We start from the raw sequence: 21204 nt of genomic DNA, 5'->3' as shown, positions 1-21204 counted from the left end.
CACACACACACACACACACACACACACACACACACACACACACACACACACACACACACACACACACACACACACACACACACAGTTCAGTAGAGGTGTTAGTTGTATCAGGTTTTTGGGCTGGTGTAAAATGAGACTTGGAACTGGTAACAGAAAAATGAGAGAGAGAGACAGAGACAGACAGAGATGCCAGTTCCTTGGCGGATCCTCTGAGCTACCGTCTGTCTGTGGTGCCAGTCTGACTAGACTTGTGCCATTTGGCGTTTGGATCATATATCACCGATTGAAGCGATGATCACTGATTGGTTTTTCCTATGGTCACACTGAGGAAATCTTAACTAATTTACTTTAGAATCTGCACCCTGCTGCGCATTTATGGGCCTAAAAAGGCATCCCATTGTTGCTGCATTTATGGGTCCGAAACCGACCGACGGAATGGAGCTCGAACGGATCTAGACCGGTTGTAGTTTCGCCGATGGAAAAGCAGCAACAAGTGTTTTTCAGGTCATACCGAACATCACGTCATTGGTCCAACCACCTGTCTATGTCATTTCATTGGACGCAGTCCCAGCAACTTCTCTCTCATATCAGTTTTAATCTGTGAGGTCATGAACTTGTCTCCACGGTGCCTCACTTCCTGTAACCTACCCTCTGCCTCACCCCTAGCCTATCTCTCCTTTCTCCTCTACCATTCTCTCTCCTTGTTTTTAGCGTTAGGTGAGGGGTGGGGGGTGCGGTGTCACATGCAGGGTGGCGCGGGCGCTAGGAGATGCGTGATTGGACGAGAGCAGGACAGGTTTTATCTCCATCGCTCAGGTATTTATTTTTCCTGGGAGCGTCTTAAGATGGCTGCCCGTGATGGAGACAGACCACTGTGGCCCACAAAACACCAGCCCCGCCAAATCCCCCTGTTTAACCACAAGCTTGACCCACGTGCCCTGGGTGTGTGGATGGCTGTGTGGGGGATTGTGTATGTGTGTTTCAGCATGCTCGTGGGTGCTTGTGAACTTAGGTTAAGCGTACTTGTGACTTCTTTGACTTTATCTTGTCGAAATCCCCTCATTGTGTGTGTGTGTTTGTGTGTGTGTGTGTGTGTGTCTCAATTCAAAGTGCGCGTGCACATGCTAACGCTTGTGCGTCACTGCATGGTCTTCACAGTGTGTGGTGTGTGTGCGTGCGACCGTGCGTGCGCACACACACACACACACACACACACACACACACACACACACACACACACACACACACACACACACACACACACACACACACACACACACACACACACACACACAGGAGACTGTTATGCTGAGTGATATTGAATAGGGTCTCATGATGTGCTCTGATGCCAGTCATAAGCCACACTGAGAGTAAGACTGATATACACTACACTCACTCACTCACTCACTCACCAGACACACAGGCACGCACATGCACTGCCCTCTGCTATCTCTGTGTGTTTAGGATGTACATGTCTTATCAGGGTGGGGAGGACAGGGTCAGGAATCTAAGGTGACTCATGTTGCGTGCTGTTAGAAAAAAGTCTCTTCCAGAGAAACTCAGTAATTGATGTGTATGCAGGGAATCGCAGTTTTAGTTAGATAGAATTAATGAATGTCAGAAATGAAAGATCTGGGACTAGAGGAATGTGTGTCAGTGTGTGAGAGAGAAACAGTCACATGTAAATGCACATTACACACAGAATTAGTGATCCCTATTGTTCTTTTGTGTGGAAGACACACACACACACACACACACACACACACACACACACACACACACACACACACACACACACACACACACACACACACACACACACACACACCAGCTCCTTATTCAATCCCTGCACTAATTCCCCCTTGGTAGAAGGTGTTCATTGTTTCTCTTTCCCTCTAATCTCTCTCTCTCTCTCTCCCTCTCTTTATTTTTAAATCCATATTAGATTCTCTTTGACTCGGCCACAATCAGAAGCACTGAGGCAGAGCATCACCCTGCTAATGCTCTTTGTCTCCCCAGATTTGTCACTTAGCGCCGAGGCTACACCTTTGTGACGGGGCGGAGAGGCGAGGCTCTCATCGAGGGCTGATTGTTTCTTGTCACAGGCCCATCTTAACCCCTCTACACCCTCCTCCTTAAGCAAATCAGCTTTTCCTTTGGATTAGGGCCGCGTATCATTGCCCTGTCAGATCTCAGCTATAGGCACTTGGTGCTTTCTCTAAAATAAACAGATTCTTCGGTTGGGAAATAAAGTGGACGCCGTGCCGCAGAATTGAACACCCGAAGTGTGTGTCACAGTACAGATCCCTTGTGCTGCAATGTTATCACAGGATCTGAGTTTTAACAAGATAATTGCAGCCCTAGTATTGTGCTGCAGTTGTGTGCGCATCCCTATTCTTGGCCTGGGGCGAACATTCAGCAAAAATAGCTACATAGAACTTCAAGCTCACAACATGTTGGCGTTCTGACACGTTGTGAACTCGTAGATTGGCTATTTTCTTTTCGGTGAAGATATTTGTTGAAAGAAAAAAGGAGGGCAAGTGTAGATCCCTATGGGTCCCTGATCAAAGAGGTATATGTGGTTTAATTGGTTAAAGGTGACTAATGTGTGAGGTAGTGTCTTCAGTGGGCAAAATTGTTAAACGTTTTGAGTAAAATCTGCTAACAGACAGAGGGCAAAAGGTTGGCCAGTTGAGCAGGCTCAAAATGTACACATGCACGCACGCACTTACACACACAGAAACACACAGGACCCCCCCTCTGTAACCTCCCCGTTTCTTATTTCTACGCACGTACTAATGTTGTCACAATACCAACATTTTGACTGGTAAAGTATAAGTCAGGCCTAATCTGTGTGTAAACAAACAGATTTTGACTAGGATTTTTGTTTGCCAGTGTCAATTTTAAGCAATGTGACGCCGACAGTACTGTAAATATGAACCCACACATATTCCAACACTGCTTCTGGGAAACTTCCTGGTAGAGTACTACATGCATAAACTAGAATGACGAGCCTGATAATTTCTACTTAATATATTTATAATTCCTGATTATTTTTCACCAGCTTTGGTCAAATTGAGCAATTTCAAAGTTCAGTAAATTTCCAGAATTAGTCAGCCCGTTGTTGTAAGACGCAAAACAAGCGTCTTACAACAACGGTAATATACCGTTAACGGTAATTTATAACGCTAAATGTACATTCTGCTTTCAATTTGTCTGGTTGTGTGTTAGCTGTCTTGTTTTTGTGATTATATTGTAATCATGCTAACGCTATATTCATGCTATATTGTCATGTCAGTAGAAAAAGTATCCATGGCAGCAAGAGCAGAGTCGGCAACAAAATAATGCGATAATGATGACGTGTAGAAATGTGCTACATTTGTACAGACTCAGAGTTACAAATGGATAAATGAACACTGAGCATTTTACATTAAGCATTATCTTAATCTGAGAAACTAAAATGGCGGTTGTACCATTACGTGCTCACATTCTGTGTCTCAGTGGGAGCCGAGTGTTCATATAAGAAGTGGTCAGCAGTTCTCTGGGCATCCATTACTGCTGCTCTGCCCCCCACCACCTCCGTGGTCCACAAGTCATTACAAACCCAGCAGCCAAGCTGCAGTCCAGGCCACAACAACAACGTTTTCCTCTGCAGCCATTTACCTCCCAAAGCTGTGGTGATAAAGTCCTCCACGGCCACATAGTCATCAGCCTGCTACGCGCAAATCTGGACTTCTGATATCATCCCCACTGCCTGGCGCAGGGCAAGGGGGGTAATCAATCTCAGATAGGTGGGAGTAGTGGTTCTGAGCTGTATGTGTGTGTATGTGTGCTGATGTTATTGGTCATTTTGGGTTCCTTTTAGGATGGTCCTATTAGGTGAAATTGGGGGAAAAGCGATGAGCAGGCACTTCTTCAGCCAGGCTCCAACTCTGGATGTAATGCTGTCAACCTTTCATTATCTCTCCAGCCCTCTCGCTCCTTCTCCCAATCTCTTCTTCTGCCCGCTCTTTCTCTCTTTCTTTACCTCTATCCCCTCCCTCTCTCTCTCTTACCCCCCCCCCCCATCCCATTCTCTCACTGTATCTTAAGCAGGCAACACATGATGAGTGGTAAATTGTTTTCCTATGGAGAGATCCCTGCCGCCCAACCTAGCCTTATCACTGCTTTGGGCTTCACGGACTGCATGGACTTTCCATCTTGCCGCTGCGCTTGAAGTTCATTTGAACTTGGAACCTGTTTGCTGCTGAACTTTGAAAAAAATTGGACAAATTTACCCTTTTCAGCGCAGACATTTTGACCAACATTGGTAACATTTGTTTTCACAATTGTGGGTGTGTGGGTGTACGTTAACGGTACCGGAGCTGTCCATGCCGGAAAACAGTAACACCTCAATGAAACACACCCACAATTCATGTTACTGCCGTCAGCTTTGTTTTAAAATGGCTGCTGTAGGAAGGGTCTATCAGATTATTTGAAGTACATGTCAGTCCTTGTTTGAGGTTCCCAGCTGCTTGCTATGGTGTCTATTTGACATAACGTTGCTGGCAATCATGACTGGCCACAGGGCATGGTCTTGAGTCCATTTATGTCTAAGCTACTGTACATGTTTAGAATGCAGTGTTCAGTCTCAGTAATTATCTCTGCCAAGCTGGAACAGGGATTATGTTTTCGTCCCTGTCCATCCATTTGTCTGTGTGTGTGAGAGCAGCTAATCTTGGACACTGCTGAACCGAACGGCGTGAAACTTTGCATGTACACTCCCATTAGGCCAAGGAAGAATCTCCACCCCACATTTTGGCCTATAACTCTCTCTTGAACCGTAGGTCGCACAATCAATGCCTCCTCTGAATTCCTTGGATCATGACACAACTTGAACCGTAGGTCGCACAATCAATTTATTTTCTCCTGGATTCCATGACGCAGCTCCCCATATAGCCCTCACCCATTTCTGCCTGACAACATTTTTCATTTTCTTAAAACATACAGTACATTTTGCTACTATTCCTACTTATTATTTTGTACTGCTATTTTCGCTGGTTGCCTTACAGTATTTATTTAAAAATGTCTCCTATAATGTCCCCAAAATAGGAACAGGTTGAAAGTGGTTATAATATGAGAGCATGATGGTGTGTGAGATGACCTCTTTATTTTATGTATGACAAACAGTGGTTCTCAAACAATTATTTTGATCCAAGAGACCCTACAGCTCTTCTACAGCTGTAGTGTAGGTGGGGAGGTAACAGTGGTGAGAATGAAACCTATGATCTGAATAGTCATGTGTTTAGCCCAACCGAGCGGTGAGCGCTCATCATGTGTCGCCGCCTTGTCGGCTGTCTCTCGTTTTCCTCTGTCCCTATTCCCCATCTTCTTACTCTTCTTTCGCCCCTTTTCTCACCTCTTGCCATATTTCCCTCCCTCTCTTTCTATCTGACCCTGCCATCTCTGCTCTCATCTATAATGAGTCTGTTTCTCTGTCCATCCATCCCTCCTGAGTACGGACCACAATGGGAACCCGGGGCTTTTTGTGTTATCCTTTTAGCATAGCTTTAACTGCACTGACGTTTTTCAATCTTGCTAATAAAGTATTCAACCCTTCAATTAATCAATCCTTCTTGCACTCTCTTTCTCCAAATGCTCTGTGTCTAAGCCCTTCCATCCTGTATTGCTTTCTCACCCCCCCCACATGCTTCCATGTCTCCTTCTTACTCCTCTGTCTGTTTCGTCTCTCTGCTCTCTCTCTATTTACACACACACACACACACACACACACACACACACACACACACACACACACACACACACACACACACTTACTTTCTGGTCAGCCTCTGCTCTCCCCATCATCCCTTGCTCTCTGTCTCTATCTATAGTTATACCTATGACCCCTGTTCTGTCTGTCTGTCTGTCTGTCTGTCTCTCTGTCTGTCTCTCTCTCCCTCTCTCCTCTGTCCTTTCATTCTCTCCTCTCGTCCAGTAGAAGTGCAGAGGCAGGTCTTTTGGCTGCTGTAATTTATTTTCCTATTAGCCTCCTCTCTGAAGTGTCAGCGCTGGGTCTGAGAGCAGCACAGAGGCCCTGCCGACCCACAGACCCACGGAGAGGAGAGAGCACCCTGGACACACTGATAAGACCAGAGAGGGAGGGCATGAGAGAACGTGAGTGAGGGCCAGAGAAAAGGAGGAGAGGAAGAAAAGAGGGAATGAGAGAGGGGTGAAAAAAGAAAGGAAGTGTGGGTGAGGGACCAAGAGCAAACCAAAAGAGTAGGAATATATATGGAGATGTTTTAGTCCTTTCTATGAGTGTGAGAGAGAGAGGGAGACAGACAGACAATGCGCAATGATGCGCATTGGATGGCTATTGATGACGGCAATTGAAGATTATATGGAGGTAGAATTAAACAAAAGAACTGAAAGAAAGAATTCTCCAAAATGTACACCTGAAAGGTTTAATCTAGCCCCCTCATCGGGCCTAATAAATACAAAGTACAAATGAAATGGACTAAATGAATGTCTTTAGTTGGGCCTACAGTATATTGTTCACACACATTGGACCACTTCACTCTGTTCCCCTTCCAACTGCTCATCAGTATTTCTCAGTTCAAGTCCCACGCCTATTCTCATATCCCGTGGTAGACAGCAGGTCGTCAGACAAATCCCCTGTCTCCTTTCTCGGTGTCCAAATAGCAAAAGGACTCCACAACAGGCGGCTGGCGTCGGCCAAAAATTGATACGGGCACACTGGGCACTCGAGAGCCCCAGGGATAGGCGTTGGAAGGACAGACATGTTGGGATTGAATCTTTGTGAAGGTTTAAAATAAAACTGGGCCATTAGCTGTTTTCTGACCAAGAGAAAGAGCTGTGCTGCTATTTCGCGCGTGTGTGTTCGTCCGCGTGCGCGCGCACTTGTACGCATGTTAGAAGCAACAATAGACATGAAAGCCATTGGCACAGTCCCCTCTCATTATTAAAACCATTGTCATTGGAATTCACAAAGACACACTGATAGTATTGCAAGCCTTTTATGTTCATTGTTGCCTTAAAAAGCAACACACACACACACACACACACACACACACACACACACACACACACACACACACACACACACACAGAACAACCTCTGCTTGGGGAAAAATAAATCCTCACGCATAATAGTTGCAGATGAATGAATTGGTCTTAATCTGTGTGTGTGTGTGCAGACGTCTGTCTGTATAATATCTATAATGCAGTATTCATAGGTGGTATGTAAAAAGGCCTGCTTTATCAGTTATCAGGGGAGGCCAAATTGACACAGAGGAATGGCTCCATTGTGTGTAGAATCAAAGAGAGATGTGAACGAACGCGCTGGATGTCTCCATTTCCAATAACTCTGACCTTGAGGCAAGAGGGGGAACAGAACCACATGTCTATGCAATATGCTGACTGCAGAGTTTTAGCACATGTCCCTGGTTGAGGGCCTGTGTGTGTGCACGCCTGTGTTGGCCAGTGTGTAAGGTGCTGCCTCAGGATTATTCTGCCGTTGGAATGAAGTTGAGGTCTTACAGGGCCAATATTTAGAACTGCAACGTGGAAAATGGACTCTAACATCGAATGTTTATCCATCCAGGTTGTTGTTAGTAACGGGAGGGATCTTTGTTACAAGGGGAGACCTTGGTTGGATGACACACGCACTTCTATTGATGGGGAAGAAAAAGTGATAAGGATTTTTCAGTGATAAAAACCTGAGTGTTAATACAACTCATAATGGTCCATTTCTATTGTATAACCTCCAAACAAGAGTCAACGGAATTGAAAGACAGAAGACAAAAGAGAGAGACTTAATCTGAACTCAGTTTAATATGAGTTTCAACAGATTAAAGTTCATTGGTGTCCCAACTGCCTTCTCTTTCTTGTTCCTTCTCTTCCTTCTTTCCTCTCCTCCTTTCTGTATTCACCTGTCCCCTACTCCTTCTCTTCCTCTCTCCCTCTTCTCTATTCCTTACTTCTATCTCCATCTCTTCCTCCCTCCCCAACCTCCTTGATTTGTCCATCTCTTCCTCTCTCTCTTTCCCCTCGCCGTCCATTCTCGTCTCAGTCTCACTACTACTGAACCAGAACTGTAGCCAAACGTACTGTTGATGTGAGAATGCCGGCTTATTGGAAAGCACTGGGATCAATGGGGAATATTGATCACGTTTGTTCCAATTTGAAACCAATTGACTCGTGACCTGTGTTAAAAAGCCATTAGCTGATTGGAGAGAGTGTGTGTGTGTGTCATTCTTCTTGTGCATGTGTTAATACAACTCAACTGTGTGTGTGTGTGTACGTACGTACGTGCATGCGTGCGTGCGTGCACGCGCATGTGACTCTGCCCATACAAAGAAGAAGTCATGGTTCTTTTTTAAGCACTCAGCCTAATTAATCCATCTCTCTGTGACAAAAGGAACACACCCCCTCCTCTCCTCTTCCTCCTTCCTCCTCCGGCCTGTCCCACTGGCATTTTAGGGATGGGGGGGATCCTGCAGGGACGCCCCGGACCCCCTCTTACCCTGACCCCTGCCCCCCCACCAGGGGAGCAGCTGTGGATCAATCCAGGACCAGCTGGCATCAGGGAGAGGTTGAGGACTGGTGCCCTAACACGCACACGTGCACACACATGCACACGCACACACACACACTCACACACACTCACACACACACGCGCACACACTGACATTGTCTTATATTGGGAACACAATACAGAAATAAATGCTTAAAATGTAAAAGCAGGTTTATTTTGAAATGACAACTTTTTGCTTTTGCTCTGGTCTGTAGTAGCACAGATGCCACCGCAAGGGGGCAGCATTCAGCCACACCTCCTCCCTCTAGTCTTCGTCCTCTCACATTCCTTTCTTTCCCTTTATCTGTTTCTTCCTCTCTACCCCTACTTCTCTCTCTCCGTCCCTCTCTCTCAGTCAGACAGTGACATAAGCAGTATATTGCTAGTCATATCCCTGCTGTAATAAATTAAACTTCTCTCCTGCATTGTCCTCTTTCATTATAAACACTGCCTCCACCCTAACACCACCCCTCTAATCCTGGCACCCCTCCTCTACACACACACACACACACACACAGACACACACACACACACACACACACACACACACACACACACACACACACACACACACACACACACACACACACACACACACACACACAATGGTTGATTGACAAAGCACATTTTCATTGTTTGCTTCCGATAGTCACAAATCTGTTGAAACGTTTATTCTATTCTTTCATCAGGGGGTATATGCATATTCTTAAAGGGCAAGACCACTTTGGTAGTGGTTTGGGTTGTGTAGTTACCTTGCCATGATGTAACAACAAAGGTGGGCAAGAAAAAAAAAATCTCCATTGACGAGAAATTGATCATTTCAAATATGCTCCTCATTGACGTACATTGTACGGTGAAGAGGCTCTGGAGGACCTCTTTTAAGCTCGTAAACGAACGTAAACAAAGACGAGGCTGTTGGGACACCAATGACAGTATAGAACATCACAAAACTCAGTACTGTTTTTTTGGTGTATGAAAATGTCAACTTCCTATTGATTTTGCTGTTTTTATTGGGAAGGAAACCCGGACTGGATCAGCGGATCTTGATCCGGATCTTCAAATAGTGGTTTTGTGATGTTCTATACTGTCAGAATCGGCTTTGTTTGCGTTCGTTTACGGGCTTAAAAGAGCTCCTCCGGAGCGGTTTTGCCGTACAATGTAAGTCAATGAGGAGCATATTTTGGCGCGCACACACACACACACACACACACACACACACACACACACCTCACACCTCCCACCTCTCCATAATTTTTACTAAATCCCACTACTCAACCTCCAGCTCCCATGTTAAGTGTTGGATGTATTTGTCATATGGTAAAGTATCTATACGCACTATTAGCTTCATATAAAAGCTGGTCCGTAATCTGCCAGGAGATAAGACGTTTAGAGGGAGGGAAGGAGGGAGGGCTTTTTTCTCCTCATTCTGTTCTCCTTTGGTGATGGCGGAGGTGTTGTTATCCTACTGCCACCCTCCTGCCCCTTGTAAAAAAAGAGGAAAAGTCAAGTGTCCATGTCGACCGTTGCACAGTGGCAGTAAGGGTGTCGCGATACTTGATACATATCAAAATTGATGTTCGATACTTTGTATCGAAATTACAAGCCGTATTGCGATTCTCGTGACGAGTTGACGAGAGAGAAACCGCTGGTAGTGTTGTACCATCCAGTCTGCGTCCTTTCATTTCCCCATCTGTCCGGTAAAAAGATGACAGCCAACAATCCCAAACTACCACATCATTCGACCCGCGGTTCGTGCTCAAGAAATAACAAGCGCAGTCAGGGTGACATGCGACCCTTTTCAGAGGTGGAGAATACTAGATTTAAATTGCCAAGCAGATCACATTTGAGCACCAGTGTCTTGCCTGTGATGTATGAGAACATGAAGGCAATAGTTACTGAAGGGCTGAGCCATGTAGAATTGATTGCCTTAACTAGAACGTGTGCTCCTCAGAGCACAGGTCTCCACCAGGCCCGGTTGCCTACCCAGGGCCTGCAAACTTTGGAAAGCAGTCATACCGGTAGTCACTTGGTATGGAATAAAATCTCATCTGAAAATGTCAATGACAGTTATTATTAAACCCCAAGTTTATATTATTATGTTAAACATTTTATTATTCTAATTTGTTATTTATAATTGTTATTATTCAAATAAAAATTACTTCTTGAGAAACAAGTTTTTTTTCTTGTCAAGCGGTCCTACGTAGGCCCGTGGCTTACCGATTGATTCACAGTGGAGATGGTTTTGTTCAGAGTGGGGAGCTGATGTAGGGACATCAAAAACACTGACCTGGGGTCTGATACAAAGGGCAAGTCAACACAGTATGATCCTGAATTTAACTCTGAGTACAAAAAATATGGACGAAGGGAGCCCCATTGGTGTCTGCAGACCCGTTTTGAAGCCACTTCTTCGTCAAATTCAAAGCCGCCATCTTTAAACTTGAGGCCCCAAACTGTAACCGGAAACGACTGCTATTGGCTGCAACCACAGCGAGGGCGGGTCTTCACTCGGTAGAACCAGTAGAAGCCCTAGAAGCATACCCTACTTTATCATTAATTTAAGGAGGAGGTGAAATAGAGACATCTGCTGGGCCATTATTGTGAACTGCATGCTGATAATGACTTCTATTTATCCTGCCGCCTAGTACAAACGTGCAAATGTACTCGGAGTAACAGTTGTACACGCTTTTTTTTGTTATAACGGAGGGATAAATAAATACTGAGGATTTTACTGTGACGTACTTACTGTGACGTACTTACTGTGACGTACTTACTGTGACGTACTTACTGTGACGTACATAAGGTAACATAACGTACAAAAGTAGCTTTATTTGGGGTCGACGTCTTAGCAGTGGTTCATTCAGAAACGTTTTAGCCTCAACTGATGGTCATCTGGTGGACACTCATATTGTGTTTGCCTGGCCAGGTTTCTCACTGTATTAACAGCAGCGTCAACAGTTTGTACTGATAATAACTGTGTGTGGGTGTGTGAGTGTGCGTAAACGCCCCATGGTCCTCAGTGATAAGGCTGAGATTGAGTCTGCATCAGAAAAATGGAGAACGAGAGCCTCTGAGAGGTGTGTGTGTGTGTGTGTGTGTGTGTGTGTGTGTGTGTGTGTGTGTGTGTGTGTGTGTGAAATGGGGAGAGAAGACATCAGGTAGCAGGCGATGTAAAGAGCCCATATCATCTCATCTCCCATGCACACCTGTGTGTGTGTGTGTGTGTGTGTGTATTGTGTGAAGGGAGCTGGCCAGCTAGAGCTTTTGTGCAGAGCCTGGATCCTAAGGGCTCAATACACAGCAGAAAAGTACAATGAAACACAAGTGTGTGTATGTAAAACCAACAGGCCTGTTTTTGTTCAGGTCCAAATAGAGACATTGAGACAAAAAAAGAGATGGAGAGACAGATGGAGAGATGTGACACAGAGAAAAAGGGAGATAAAGAGAGAGGGTGTGACTTAGCTACTGTAGCTGCAACTGCTGCTTTTTGTACCTCATGGGCAGTGAAGAGACATTTTGAGTGAATGAACCAACCCAGTGCATCACAGTTTGCAGGAAAATGAGGATGTACAAGTGAGAAAAAAGACAAATGTTACAGTAGCGACAATAGAGACAATCTCCTATTCACTGTCAGCATGGTGCATACATCACCCCAGCTTTGTGTGTATGTGTGTGTGTGGCATCCACCCTAAAAAAAAGTCTCCAACTGTTTAGTTTACTGACGAGGCTTGTGGGCAGTGCTGTCTCGCTCACACACACACACACACACACACACACACACACACACACACACACACACACACACACACACACACACACACACACACACACACACACACACACACACACACACACACACACACACAGAGAGAGACACACGCACACGCCTATGAGCGTCTGTACATGCACACACACTGTGCCATGTCACTGATTCTCTTATCACTGGTCTGTGGCATGTTTCCCAATTCCAATTTGACTGCTAGCCCCCGAAGCACTGCTCTGTGGTGTGTGTGTGTGTGTGTGCATGCGTGTGCGTGTGTGCATGTGTAGTTGACTAAAGCTGGCCTCGGTGTGGACTGTGATGGGAAATTTCTCAGGGATCTGACAAAGGAATTTATGAGGGACCGAGAACAACATGATGTCGTTTCTGTTAGATAACCTTCTTGAATATCAGCTCTCTGGAAAGGAAAAACGGTAAAAATAGACGGGTACATTTCACAGCAAAATCCGCAGTGTTAATTTAACGATAGTGTAAAAATGGACCCATAACAAGGGGGCAAGTCAGCTCTTCCTCAAAACTCTGTCTCTCCCTGTTCCTTTGTCTCTCTCTCTCTCACTACATTTAGTTTTATTGACGTCAATAGCTGAATGGCAGTGTGTCGAAAGCAGTGGTTCTCAAAGTGGGGTCTCGGGCACCCCCAGGGGTCCTTGAGGGAGTTCAAAATGAGGAACGTTTAACTGATTCAAAACGCATGATTCGGAACGCATCTCTGTCATTTTAAATTTTAGCTAAAATTATTTTATACTTTGGCTATTCAAAAATAGTAGATATACAAGCTCATAGCGCGGCACCGAGTGTTGTGTTATGAGCATGTAGTACTGTAGATCTGCTATTGTTTTTTAAATCGTGAAAATCTGCGCAAATCTTTGAATATATATATTTTTTAAAGCGAACATTTGTAACTCAAATCTTTTCTTCTGGGGGTCCCTGGAACTAAATATTTTGAGATGTCCTAGCAGCAACATATTTAGTTCCAGGGTCCCTGGAACTAAATATTTTGAGATGTCCTAGCAGCAACATTTCCCTGGGTTAGTGTTGAAGTGACACTGACTCCCCCCAACTGCTCCTCATGAGTAGGTTGGTGTCTGGGATGATTTCCCTCTGCTGTCGGCGGGTGTGTGAATGGGTGAATGCAGAGCCTTCTATTGGAAAGTTATGTCATTGAGGGGGCAGAAACGGGTCACGTGGTTCATGTAAACCCGAAATAGTGACAAACGCTCATAGACTCCAGTACATTCCGGAACTTCCGGTTAAGGGCCACAATTCGCCAATAGAAGGCTATGTAGAAGACCTGGCCCGATGAAGTGAAAGTCGGTGACGTAACTCTCCCTATAGCTCTGGGTGAATGTAATGCACATTGTAAAGCGCTTTGAATAAGTTCACAACATGTCATCATGATGCGACTCGTTGTGAGGTCGTAGATCCTGCCAAATCTGAAAAAGTCTTCCCTTATGGTCTCTGGCACAACATCTTTTCAAGTGGGGGAGTCTGCTCTGCAGACAAATCCATATCAATTTGAGGGTCCTTGACATGAAAATGTTTTGAGAACCACTAGTCTAAAGCAAAACGCCACCGAAACCTGTACAGTACAATTGCAATTCATCGTTAACCTCTCCCTTTATCTCCCCCTCTATCTCATCCCTCCCTCCCTCCCTCCCTCCAGGAGTCTCCGTCGGGTCGCAGGAAGGCCCTGGCCACCAGCAGCATCAACATGAAGCAGTATGCCAGCCCCATGCCCACGCAGACGGACGTCAAGCTCAAGTTCAAGCCTCTGTCCAAGAAGGTGGTGTCGGCCACCCTGCAGTTCTCTCTGTCCTGCATCTTCCTCAGGGAGGGCAAGGCCACGTGAGTCTACCTTTGTCTACATTTATAAAATGACACGGATGCGTGAATGAGTTAATGCGAAGCTGTTGCCATTTTCAATATTATCTTTATAAGGGATGCAACTATCAATTCATTTCTATTGTATTGATTACTTTTTCAATTCATTTTGATAATGAGGAATGGAGGCATCGCCTTCCATGAAGGGAGACCCTTCCCAGCCACGTTCTTACATTACAGTGAATGTGATTATTCATTTGTTATTGGAAACATAGTAGAATTCGGATGGAGTTACTGTAAATGTTGCCTGGAAGTTACATTACACATTACTAGGGCAGGGCTTCTATGACTTTAAAATGTACAGTATTTAAAATCTATTATTTACTGAGATTTATTTTCTATTACAAAAGTTTAGAAAACAATATTGTTTTTAATGGAGTACAGAGTTATGCTGGGTGTGACATTGCCTTCCTTTGAAAACAACTGAAGCTAATCTCTGGAAAGTTGTCTTTGTTCAATTGATCTTTGTTCCTTTTATGTAAACACACTCGCACAGTGTTAGTTATTATTCCTTTGATCGTAACCATTTCCATTTACGCACACGACCACACACACACACACACACACACACACACACACACACACACACACACACACACACACGCCCAGAGACAAGGTTTGTTGGTCGTCCCCATACATTCTCCTTTGATGGTAACAACTTTCTTTTACACACTGGTCAAATACACTCAGACACACACATGCAGTCACATGCAGAGCGTTAGACGAGTCCAGGCCTTTGTTGTGTCGAGGGCTGCGGGTCGATGGCGCGCAACCCCTGTTAACCCTTGAGGGAATGATGTCTGCCACACACAAACAAATTCCATCACATCATCTCAAATGAACCTCACACACACGCGCACACACACGATAAACACAAAGAACAGAGAGAATACAGAAATTATCATGAGGGAGGAATAGAAAGATGGAGTGGGGGTGGAAGTAATAGAGGGACGAGGAAAGAGGGGAGTGAGTGATAGAAAAGGCATGAGACAGAATACAACATCAAAGTTGAGCAATAATGAAAAGTTGGATATGTAGGATGGATGGACTATAGCTAGTTGGAGGGAGGATGGATGGATGAATGGCATTTGCCTCGACGTTGAATGGGCAAATAGAGAATGGATGATAGATGGATGAATAGACGTTTGATGGCGGAGGGACGAATAGCGGTTCAGTGGAGAATGGATGGAGAATGGACGGATAGAGGATATATTGCAAAATGGCTTAAAAAATGAATATAGCTAAAATAATCTACAAGCTCACAATGTGTCGCAGCAGGACACATTGTGAGCTTGTAGATCTGCTGTTTAACAATCAACAGTCTTAAGCTGTACATTTAATTTGACATGTAGTGTATAGGACGTGCCCCCCCCCCCACTTTGAAAACAACTGGAATGACAGAACAGAATGCATCTATGAAAGAATTGGCAGATGGCAGAAGGAGGGGAGCATTGAGGAAAGGGTGATGGAGAGAAAAAGACAGACAGATAAAAAGGTGGGTGGGGTGGCTGTGTTAATCCCTGGGTGTGATGTGTAGCCATGGGCAGGTGTGTGTGTTTCTAATGTTCATTCATTCAATCTTTCACTCCATCATGTATCAATGTGGTTTTCTAGCTCTACCTAACGTGCCGTGTCCATTTTTCTATTTCACAGTAAAAAAGTGTACACACAAAATGTGTACAAAACTGATCTGGATAAATTAACACATGATTTTGCTGTGTAGGCTGTCTCGTAAGAAATAAAAATATCTATGTTGTATTCTCTACTGACAGTAGATTCAGTGTTTGATATCCCTACATACTATAGGCTAATACTGTATATTATTGGTGTTTGTGTGTCAGAGATGAGGACATGCAGAGCCTAGCCAGCCTGATGAGTATGAAGCAGGCGGACATCGGCAACCTGGACGACTTTGAGGAGGAGAACGATGAAGAGGAGGAGAACAGGGTCAACCAGGAAGAGAAGGCAGCTAAGATTACAGGTGAAACCCCTTTTTGAATATGCATGACTTGTGATGACTTGTCATGCCTAAGTTTACAAGTCAGGTGACTTGAGTAGTACCTACAGTGTGTGGTAGGTGTGTACTAACCACTTGAACCCTAGCATCCATATTCTTGTGGGAACATTAACCGAAAATAGCCGACCTGCAAGCTCACAACGTGTTGCAATGCGTTGTGAGCTGTTATTTTGGATACTTAAAACATTGGGTGTACAGGGAAAGTTCTCCTATGGGAGACAAATAAAGAGAACCTTGACCTGCCTGGCTTTGCCACTAAGATACCCCCAAGTTGACAGTGCCAGACGAGTTATTTAATTCATATGTTACAATACTATCTTTGTAGTGTGTGTGTGTATCTTTCCTTCATTCTTTCACCTCTTTAAACGACATTTACCCTAGTGTCCCTATTCTTGAGAGATTTGGTGTAGAGAGAAACAAGGGAGCGGTCCAATTACAGAACCCTTAATATAGGGTTTAAGTGGTTAAAGGGCAACACCACTTTGGTAGAGGTTTGGGTTGGGTTGGGTTGTAGATTCTTGTGAGTGTGCGTGTGTGTTTGATTTAGTCTACGTTTATACACCGATGACTGAGCAGTGAGGACACACACACACACACACACACACACACACACATACACACACGTTGTTGGGTTAACGGTGGCTTGCTTCCTCCCATTCAGCCATCCAAAAACAGAGTTTTCATACTGTGCTCTAATGTATGAATCCCACTTTGTGCCGCTCGGCTTAATTCAGCTCTTCAAAGCACACACTTCACATAACGCCTCTTGTGTTCTTTTTTTCCCCCTTCTCTGTTTCGCTGTTGGGCTCATCTATATGTATATACCTTGTGAATCTATATGTATGAATTGGGCGCCTATACAGCTATGCTCCACTCACCATATGTGTCAGATGCGAGGAAGGTGCTCCAAAGCCCCAGCTCAAAGCCATGACAACCACCCCCCGATTATTGTTTCCATCCCTTTTGCTGCTATTGACCTAGCCACCTAGCTATCACAGTGTGATATACTATATATATATGTCATACAGTATATACGTTATATTATGTGATGCTTCCTTTCAGCCTTTATATTTACCTTCTATTTGTTGCTCTTATGATACATTACATACTGAACTAACCAGCCATTGGCTTAACCCATTAAGGCCTGAGGCCGATTCTACTAAATGTCTTCTAAATCCTAACAGCTGTTTTTTTTTTCAAAATGTTGATATATCAGAGGTTCTCAAACTTTTTAATGTCAAGGACCCCCAAAATGATGTATTTGGCCGCGGACCCCCATCTCAAAATATTTTGTTCCAGGGACCCTAAGGAGCAAAGATTTCAGTTACAAATGTTCGCTTTAAATATATATATATATGTATTCAAAGATTTGGACACATTTTCAAGATCAAGATTCAAAAATAGCAGATCTACAAGCTCGTAGCGCGGCACTCGGTGTCGCGTTATGAGCTTGTATAATATAAACAGATGCGTTCCCGGTCTTAATGGGTTAAACAATGCTGCGAAAATAGTGACTGGCAACTTCTGGCAAAAATCTTGATGGGTTCTGCTCGTTAGCATCGAGGCTAGTGCTATCAAATGGACTCAAGGGTTAGCATATAAGTCGTAAAGGTCTTTCCATTTGAGTAATGCACTTGTAGGCTTGTAGGGTGTAGGGTAGGGTGGTCAGTTAATTAACACTGGCATGACTGGGGTTGCATTATCCTACACACAGCCTGCTAAACGGTCAATTTGGACAAGAAATCAAGCTCTGCTATTGGTTCCTGTCTCACCTCTTTGGACCAGACTGACTGACACCTTCTCACCCACCCAGTGGGGGGTTCCATTGTCTTTTAAATAGCCATTCAACTCCACTCTGCTCAGTCAGTTAGCTCACTCACTCTGTTGTTGCAGGCAGAAACATTTTAAAAAGTAGTAATTTAGTAGTAATGGTAACTGCAGATTCTGTAAAATGTTTATAAAAAAAGCGTATAAAACAGTGCAATCTGTAGCGTCACATTAAACTCTTGAGGGAAACATGGAGCCTATATGAACGCTGAAGCCACTGTCTAATTACGTGACTATCTCCATTGTCCAAAACACATGGATATCTCTTGACAGACCAATATTATATTATATAATATTCACATTATTGTCTGAGCGTAAAGCTCTCATTCTATCAGCTGTTCACGCTGACAGAAACGTCTCCTCTCCTCCTGCCTGTCAGCGTAACAAGAGAACACATCGCTATGTTCCACACATGTGCTCATTCCTGCTACTCCTGCGCTAAATATCTGATCTACAAACATAAAACAGTCGCTGGCTGACGAGCCCTCTGCTTGTAGATCAGTACTGTTGGCGCAGCATTGGGTTGCCAAATTTTGCGAGAGAAATGAGCAGTCAGGTCTATGAAAATGTTACTGCATGCGTTGTGCCCTGACAAAACAGTGAGGCATCAAACCATTGTGGGGTTTATAGCCGAGGCTAATTTGCAACCCCAGTCCCTGGTTAGGCCTTTTTATATAAATATTCACCTAATAAAAAATAAATTACGAAAGGACATGGAGCTCTAATCTAAACAAGTATGAAAATATATTTATATCTGCAAAGTAACTAAAGTTTTCAAATAATTGTAGTGGAGTAAAAGTACAAGATTTGCCTCTGAGCTGTAGTGGAGTAGAAAATTATTACCATTATAATGTAATTATATATATAATTATAATAATAATAATAATAGAAAGACGTGGAAAAACAAGCCCAAAGTCGCTTAGAATAAGCAGACATGGCAACATGGCCACAGCAAAGTCTGCTGTCTACGGGCCGCTCTGTGGGGGGTCTCGAGGTGTAAAGTGCTCTAGGGAGGGGGAGAGCGATCAATTTAGCAGAAATAAAACGGCTGGGATGGGATACATGGTATGTATTTCATATTTATAATGAGTTAAAAAAAAAAAAAAAAACGGAGATGGTTTGAAACATATATTTAGGAAAAGTCATGAAAGGGGAACTTTCTCAGAGCTTCCTGAGAGAAGTTAAGCCACTTTCAATTCTCAAAATCGGTCCCATTGATTGCTTAGTCACGCGAGTGTTAATAGAATGACGGACAATATCCTAATTTAAATTAATCGTATCCAGAAAGAGCCTCAAATTGTCATCTAGGTTGCTCTGTAAACAAAAGCTTCTCTTCGCTATGTCTGAGTTGACAGGTGTTCATCAGATAAGCGAACAGATAGCTTCATAGCTTGCACCTGCAGACCATTACAATTGCTAGCTTGCTTACCATGTTACGTTATAGTCCTGGAGCAGTGTTTATTGTCACACACTGGAGTGACTACAGAGCAGACCATAGACTAAAAGCTGGAACCACTGACTTTTTGCAGCATATTTTCAATACTTAAATACCAATGCTAATATCAATACCAGTTAGTGATGCGCAAGTCGGGTTTTTTCATGACCCGCCCCGCCCCGCCCCGCGACGGAACCCAACCCGCCTCAACCCGCCCCGCGAACCCATATATAAATCTACGGCTCAACCCGCCCCGCGACCCGCGATTTTTTTTTTATTCTGTAAAATCATGGTTAGAAAATAATCCCCAAGTGTATTCAAACTGTTTTATTGTTATTATTCTTATTCTTATTAGGAATAAAGACAAAACAAGAGCATGTTATTATTTTTATTTTTTTTGCGTGTGAGAGCGCGTGACCCGCTCACCCGCAGCCCGAATAATTTTCTCCGAAATTCTGACTCGACCCACCCGCGCCGCGGGTTGACCCGCGGGTCCCGCGGGTTACGGGTCAACCCGCGCATCACTAATACCAGTACTATAATGCTAACATTAAACATAAGAATGTACTGGGAAATGTGAACTATACACAGTATACAGTATACACACACACACCATGTGTATGTACTGTATATTGTACATACGTTCTATACACCCATGCATGAAATCATATGATGTGTAGGAGTTTGTGTGTATGTGCTCCATTGGGCCTTCATATTATGTACCCACACATATTATGAATGTGCGTGTGTGCGTGAGTGTGTAATCTCTCTTTGGGTGGTGTGTTATTTTGCTGTGCTCACTCCTTCTCTACCTTCCTCCCTTCCTGTGTGGCCCTGTCGTTTACAGAGATTGTAAACCAGTTGAATGCCCTCAGCTGCTTAGATGATGATGATGATGACGATGGTGTCCTAAAGCGAGCACGCAAAACGTGCACTAAGCCTGCCGCTTCCTCCCAAGGTTTCCTTTTCACCTTTCTTTCGTCGCTCCTTCCCTTTCACCGACACTTCAGACACTCTCCATTGTCTCTCGTTGTGCTCTAATTTCATCCCTTCAGCCATCTCCCCTTTCTCCCTTTTCTGTTTTTAACTCCTCTCATTTCATTTCTTAGCTGTCTTCCTATTCTGTTTTTAACTCCACTTTTTCACATTCTATTCTTTCACAGTCTTCACTTTCCCTTACAATGTCTGTCTGTCTCTCTCTCTGACTTTCTCTGGTTTCTCTTTCTCTACCTCACAACCCCTCTCTCTCTCTCTCTCTCTCTCTCTCTCTCTCTCTCTCTCTCTCTCTCTGTCAGAGACATTGGTGTCGTGATTGTGTTGTGGTCTTGGTCATACAGTTAATCCCAGTACATGTTGTGACATGGTCCACCTGGTGGTGATGTAATAGTTGTACACATTGGTTGGGCTGTCATCCTGTCTCACTTCCTTATGTTCCCTCTTCTCGATTCTGCCCCAAAGTCCGCCTTTTTGTTCTTCTGCAGTTGGTAGTGAACCAAACCAGGAAATGGCTGTCAGATGGAAACCGAAATTAAGAAAGTCTTAAACGTCATAGTGAGATGTCCATTAAGATATTATTATGTACCTTTCTATTGATTGAGTCATATTATCATACACTGGACAACTGGGTTACTTACTGATGAACACAAATTATGTTTGTTGGTTAATTTTGGCACATATAATGTAATTGC

The 21204-nt window shown here is 44.0% G+C and overlaps 1 protein-coding gene across 2 annotated transcripts in view; it reads left to right on the top strand.

Annotated features, from left to right (window-relative positions):
- ehbp1 (EH domain binding protein 1) overlaps positions 1–21204 on the top strand; it is a 189222-nt gene that overhangs the window by 43393 nt on the left and 124625 nt on the right. For both annotated transcript variants that reach the window (XM_084077333.1, XM_084077332.1), the window contains exons 6-7: positions 14020–14201; positions 16079–16218. In XM_084077333.1, the coding sequence (XP_083933459.1) occupies positions 14020–14201; positions 16079–16218 (322 nt within the window). The remainder of the gene's footprint in view (positions 1–14019; positions 14202–16078; positions 16219–21204) is intronic.

This window comes from Gymnoscopelus microlampas (assembly GCF_963454915.1).
Source record: "Gymnoscopelus microlampas genome assembly, chromosome: 13".
Taxonomy (NCBI): Eukaryota; Metazoa; Chordata; class Actinopteri; order Myctophiformes; family Myctophidae; genus Gymnoscopelus; species Gymnoscopelus microlampas.
This window is presented reverse-complemented; position numbering and strand designations above follow the sequence as displayed.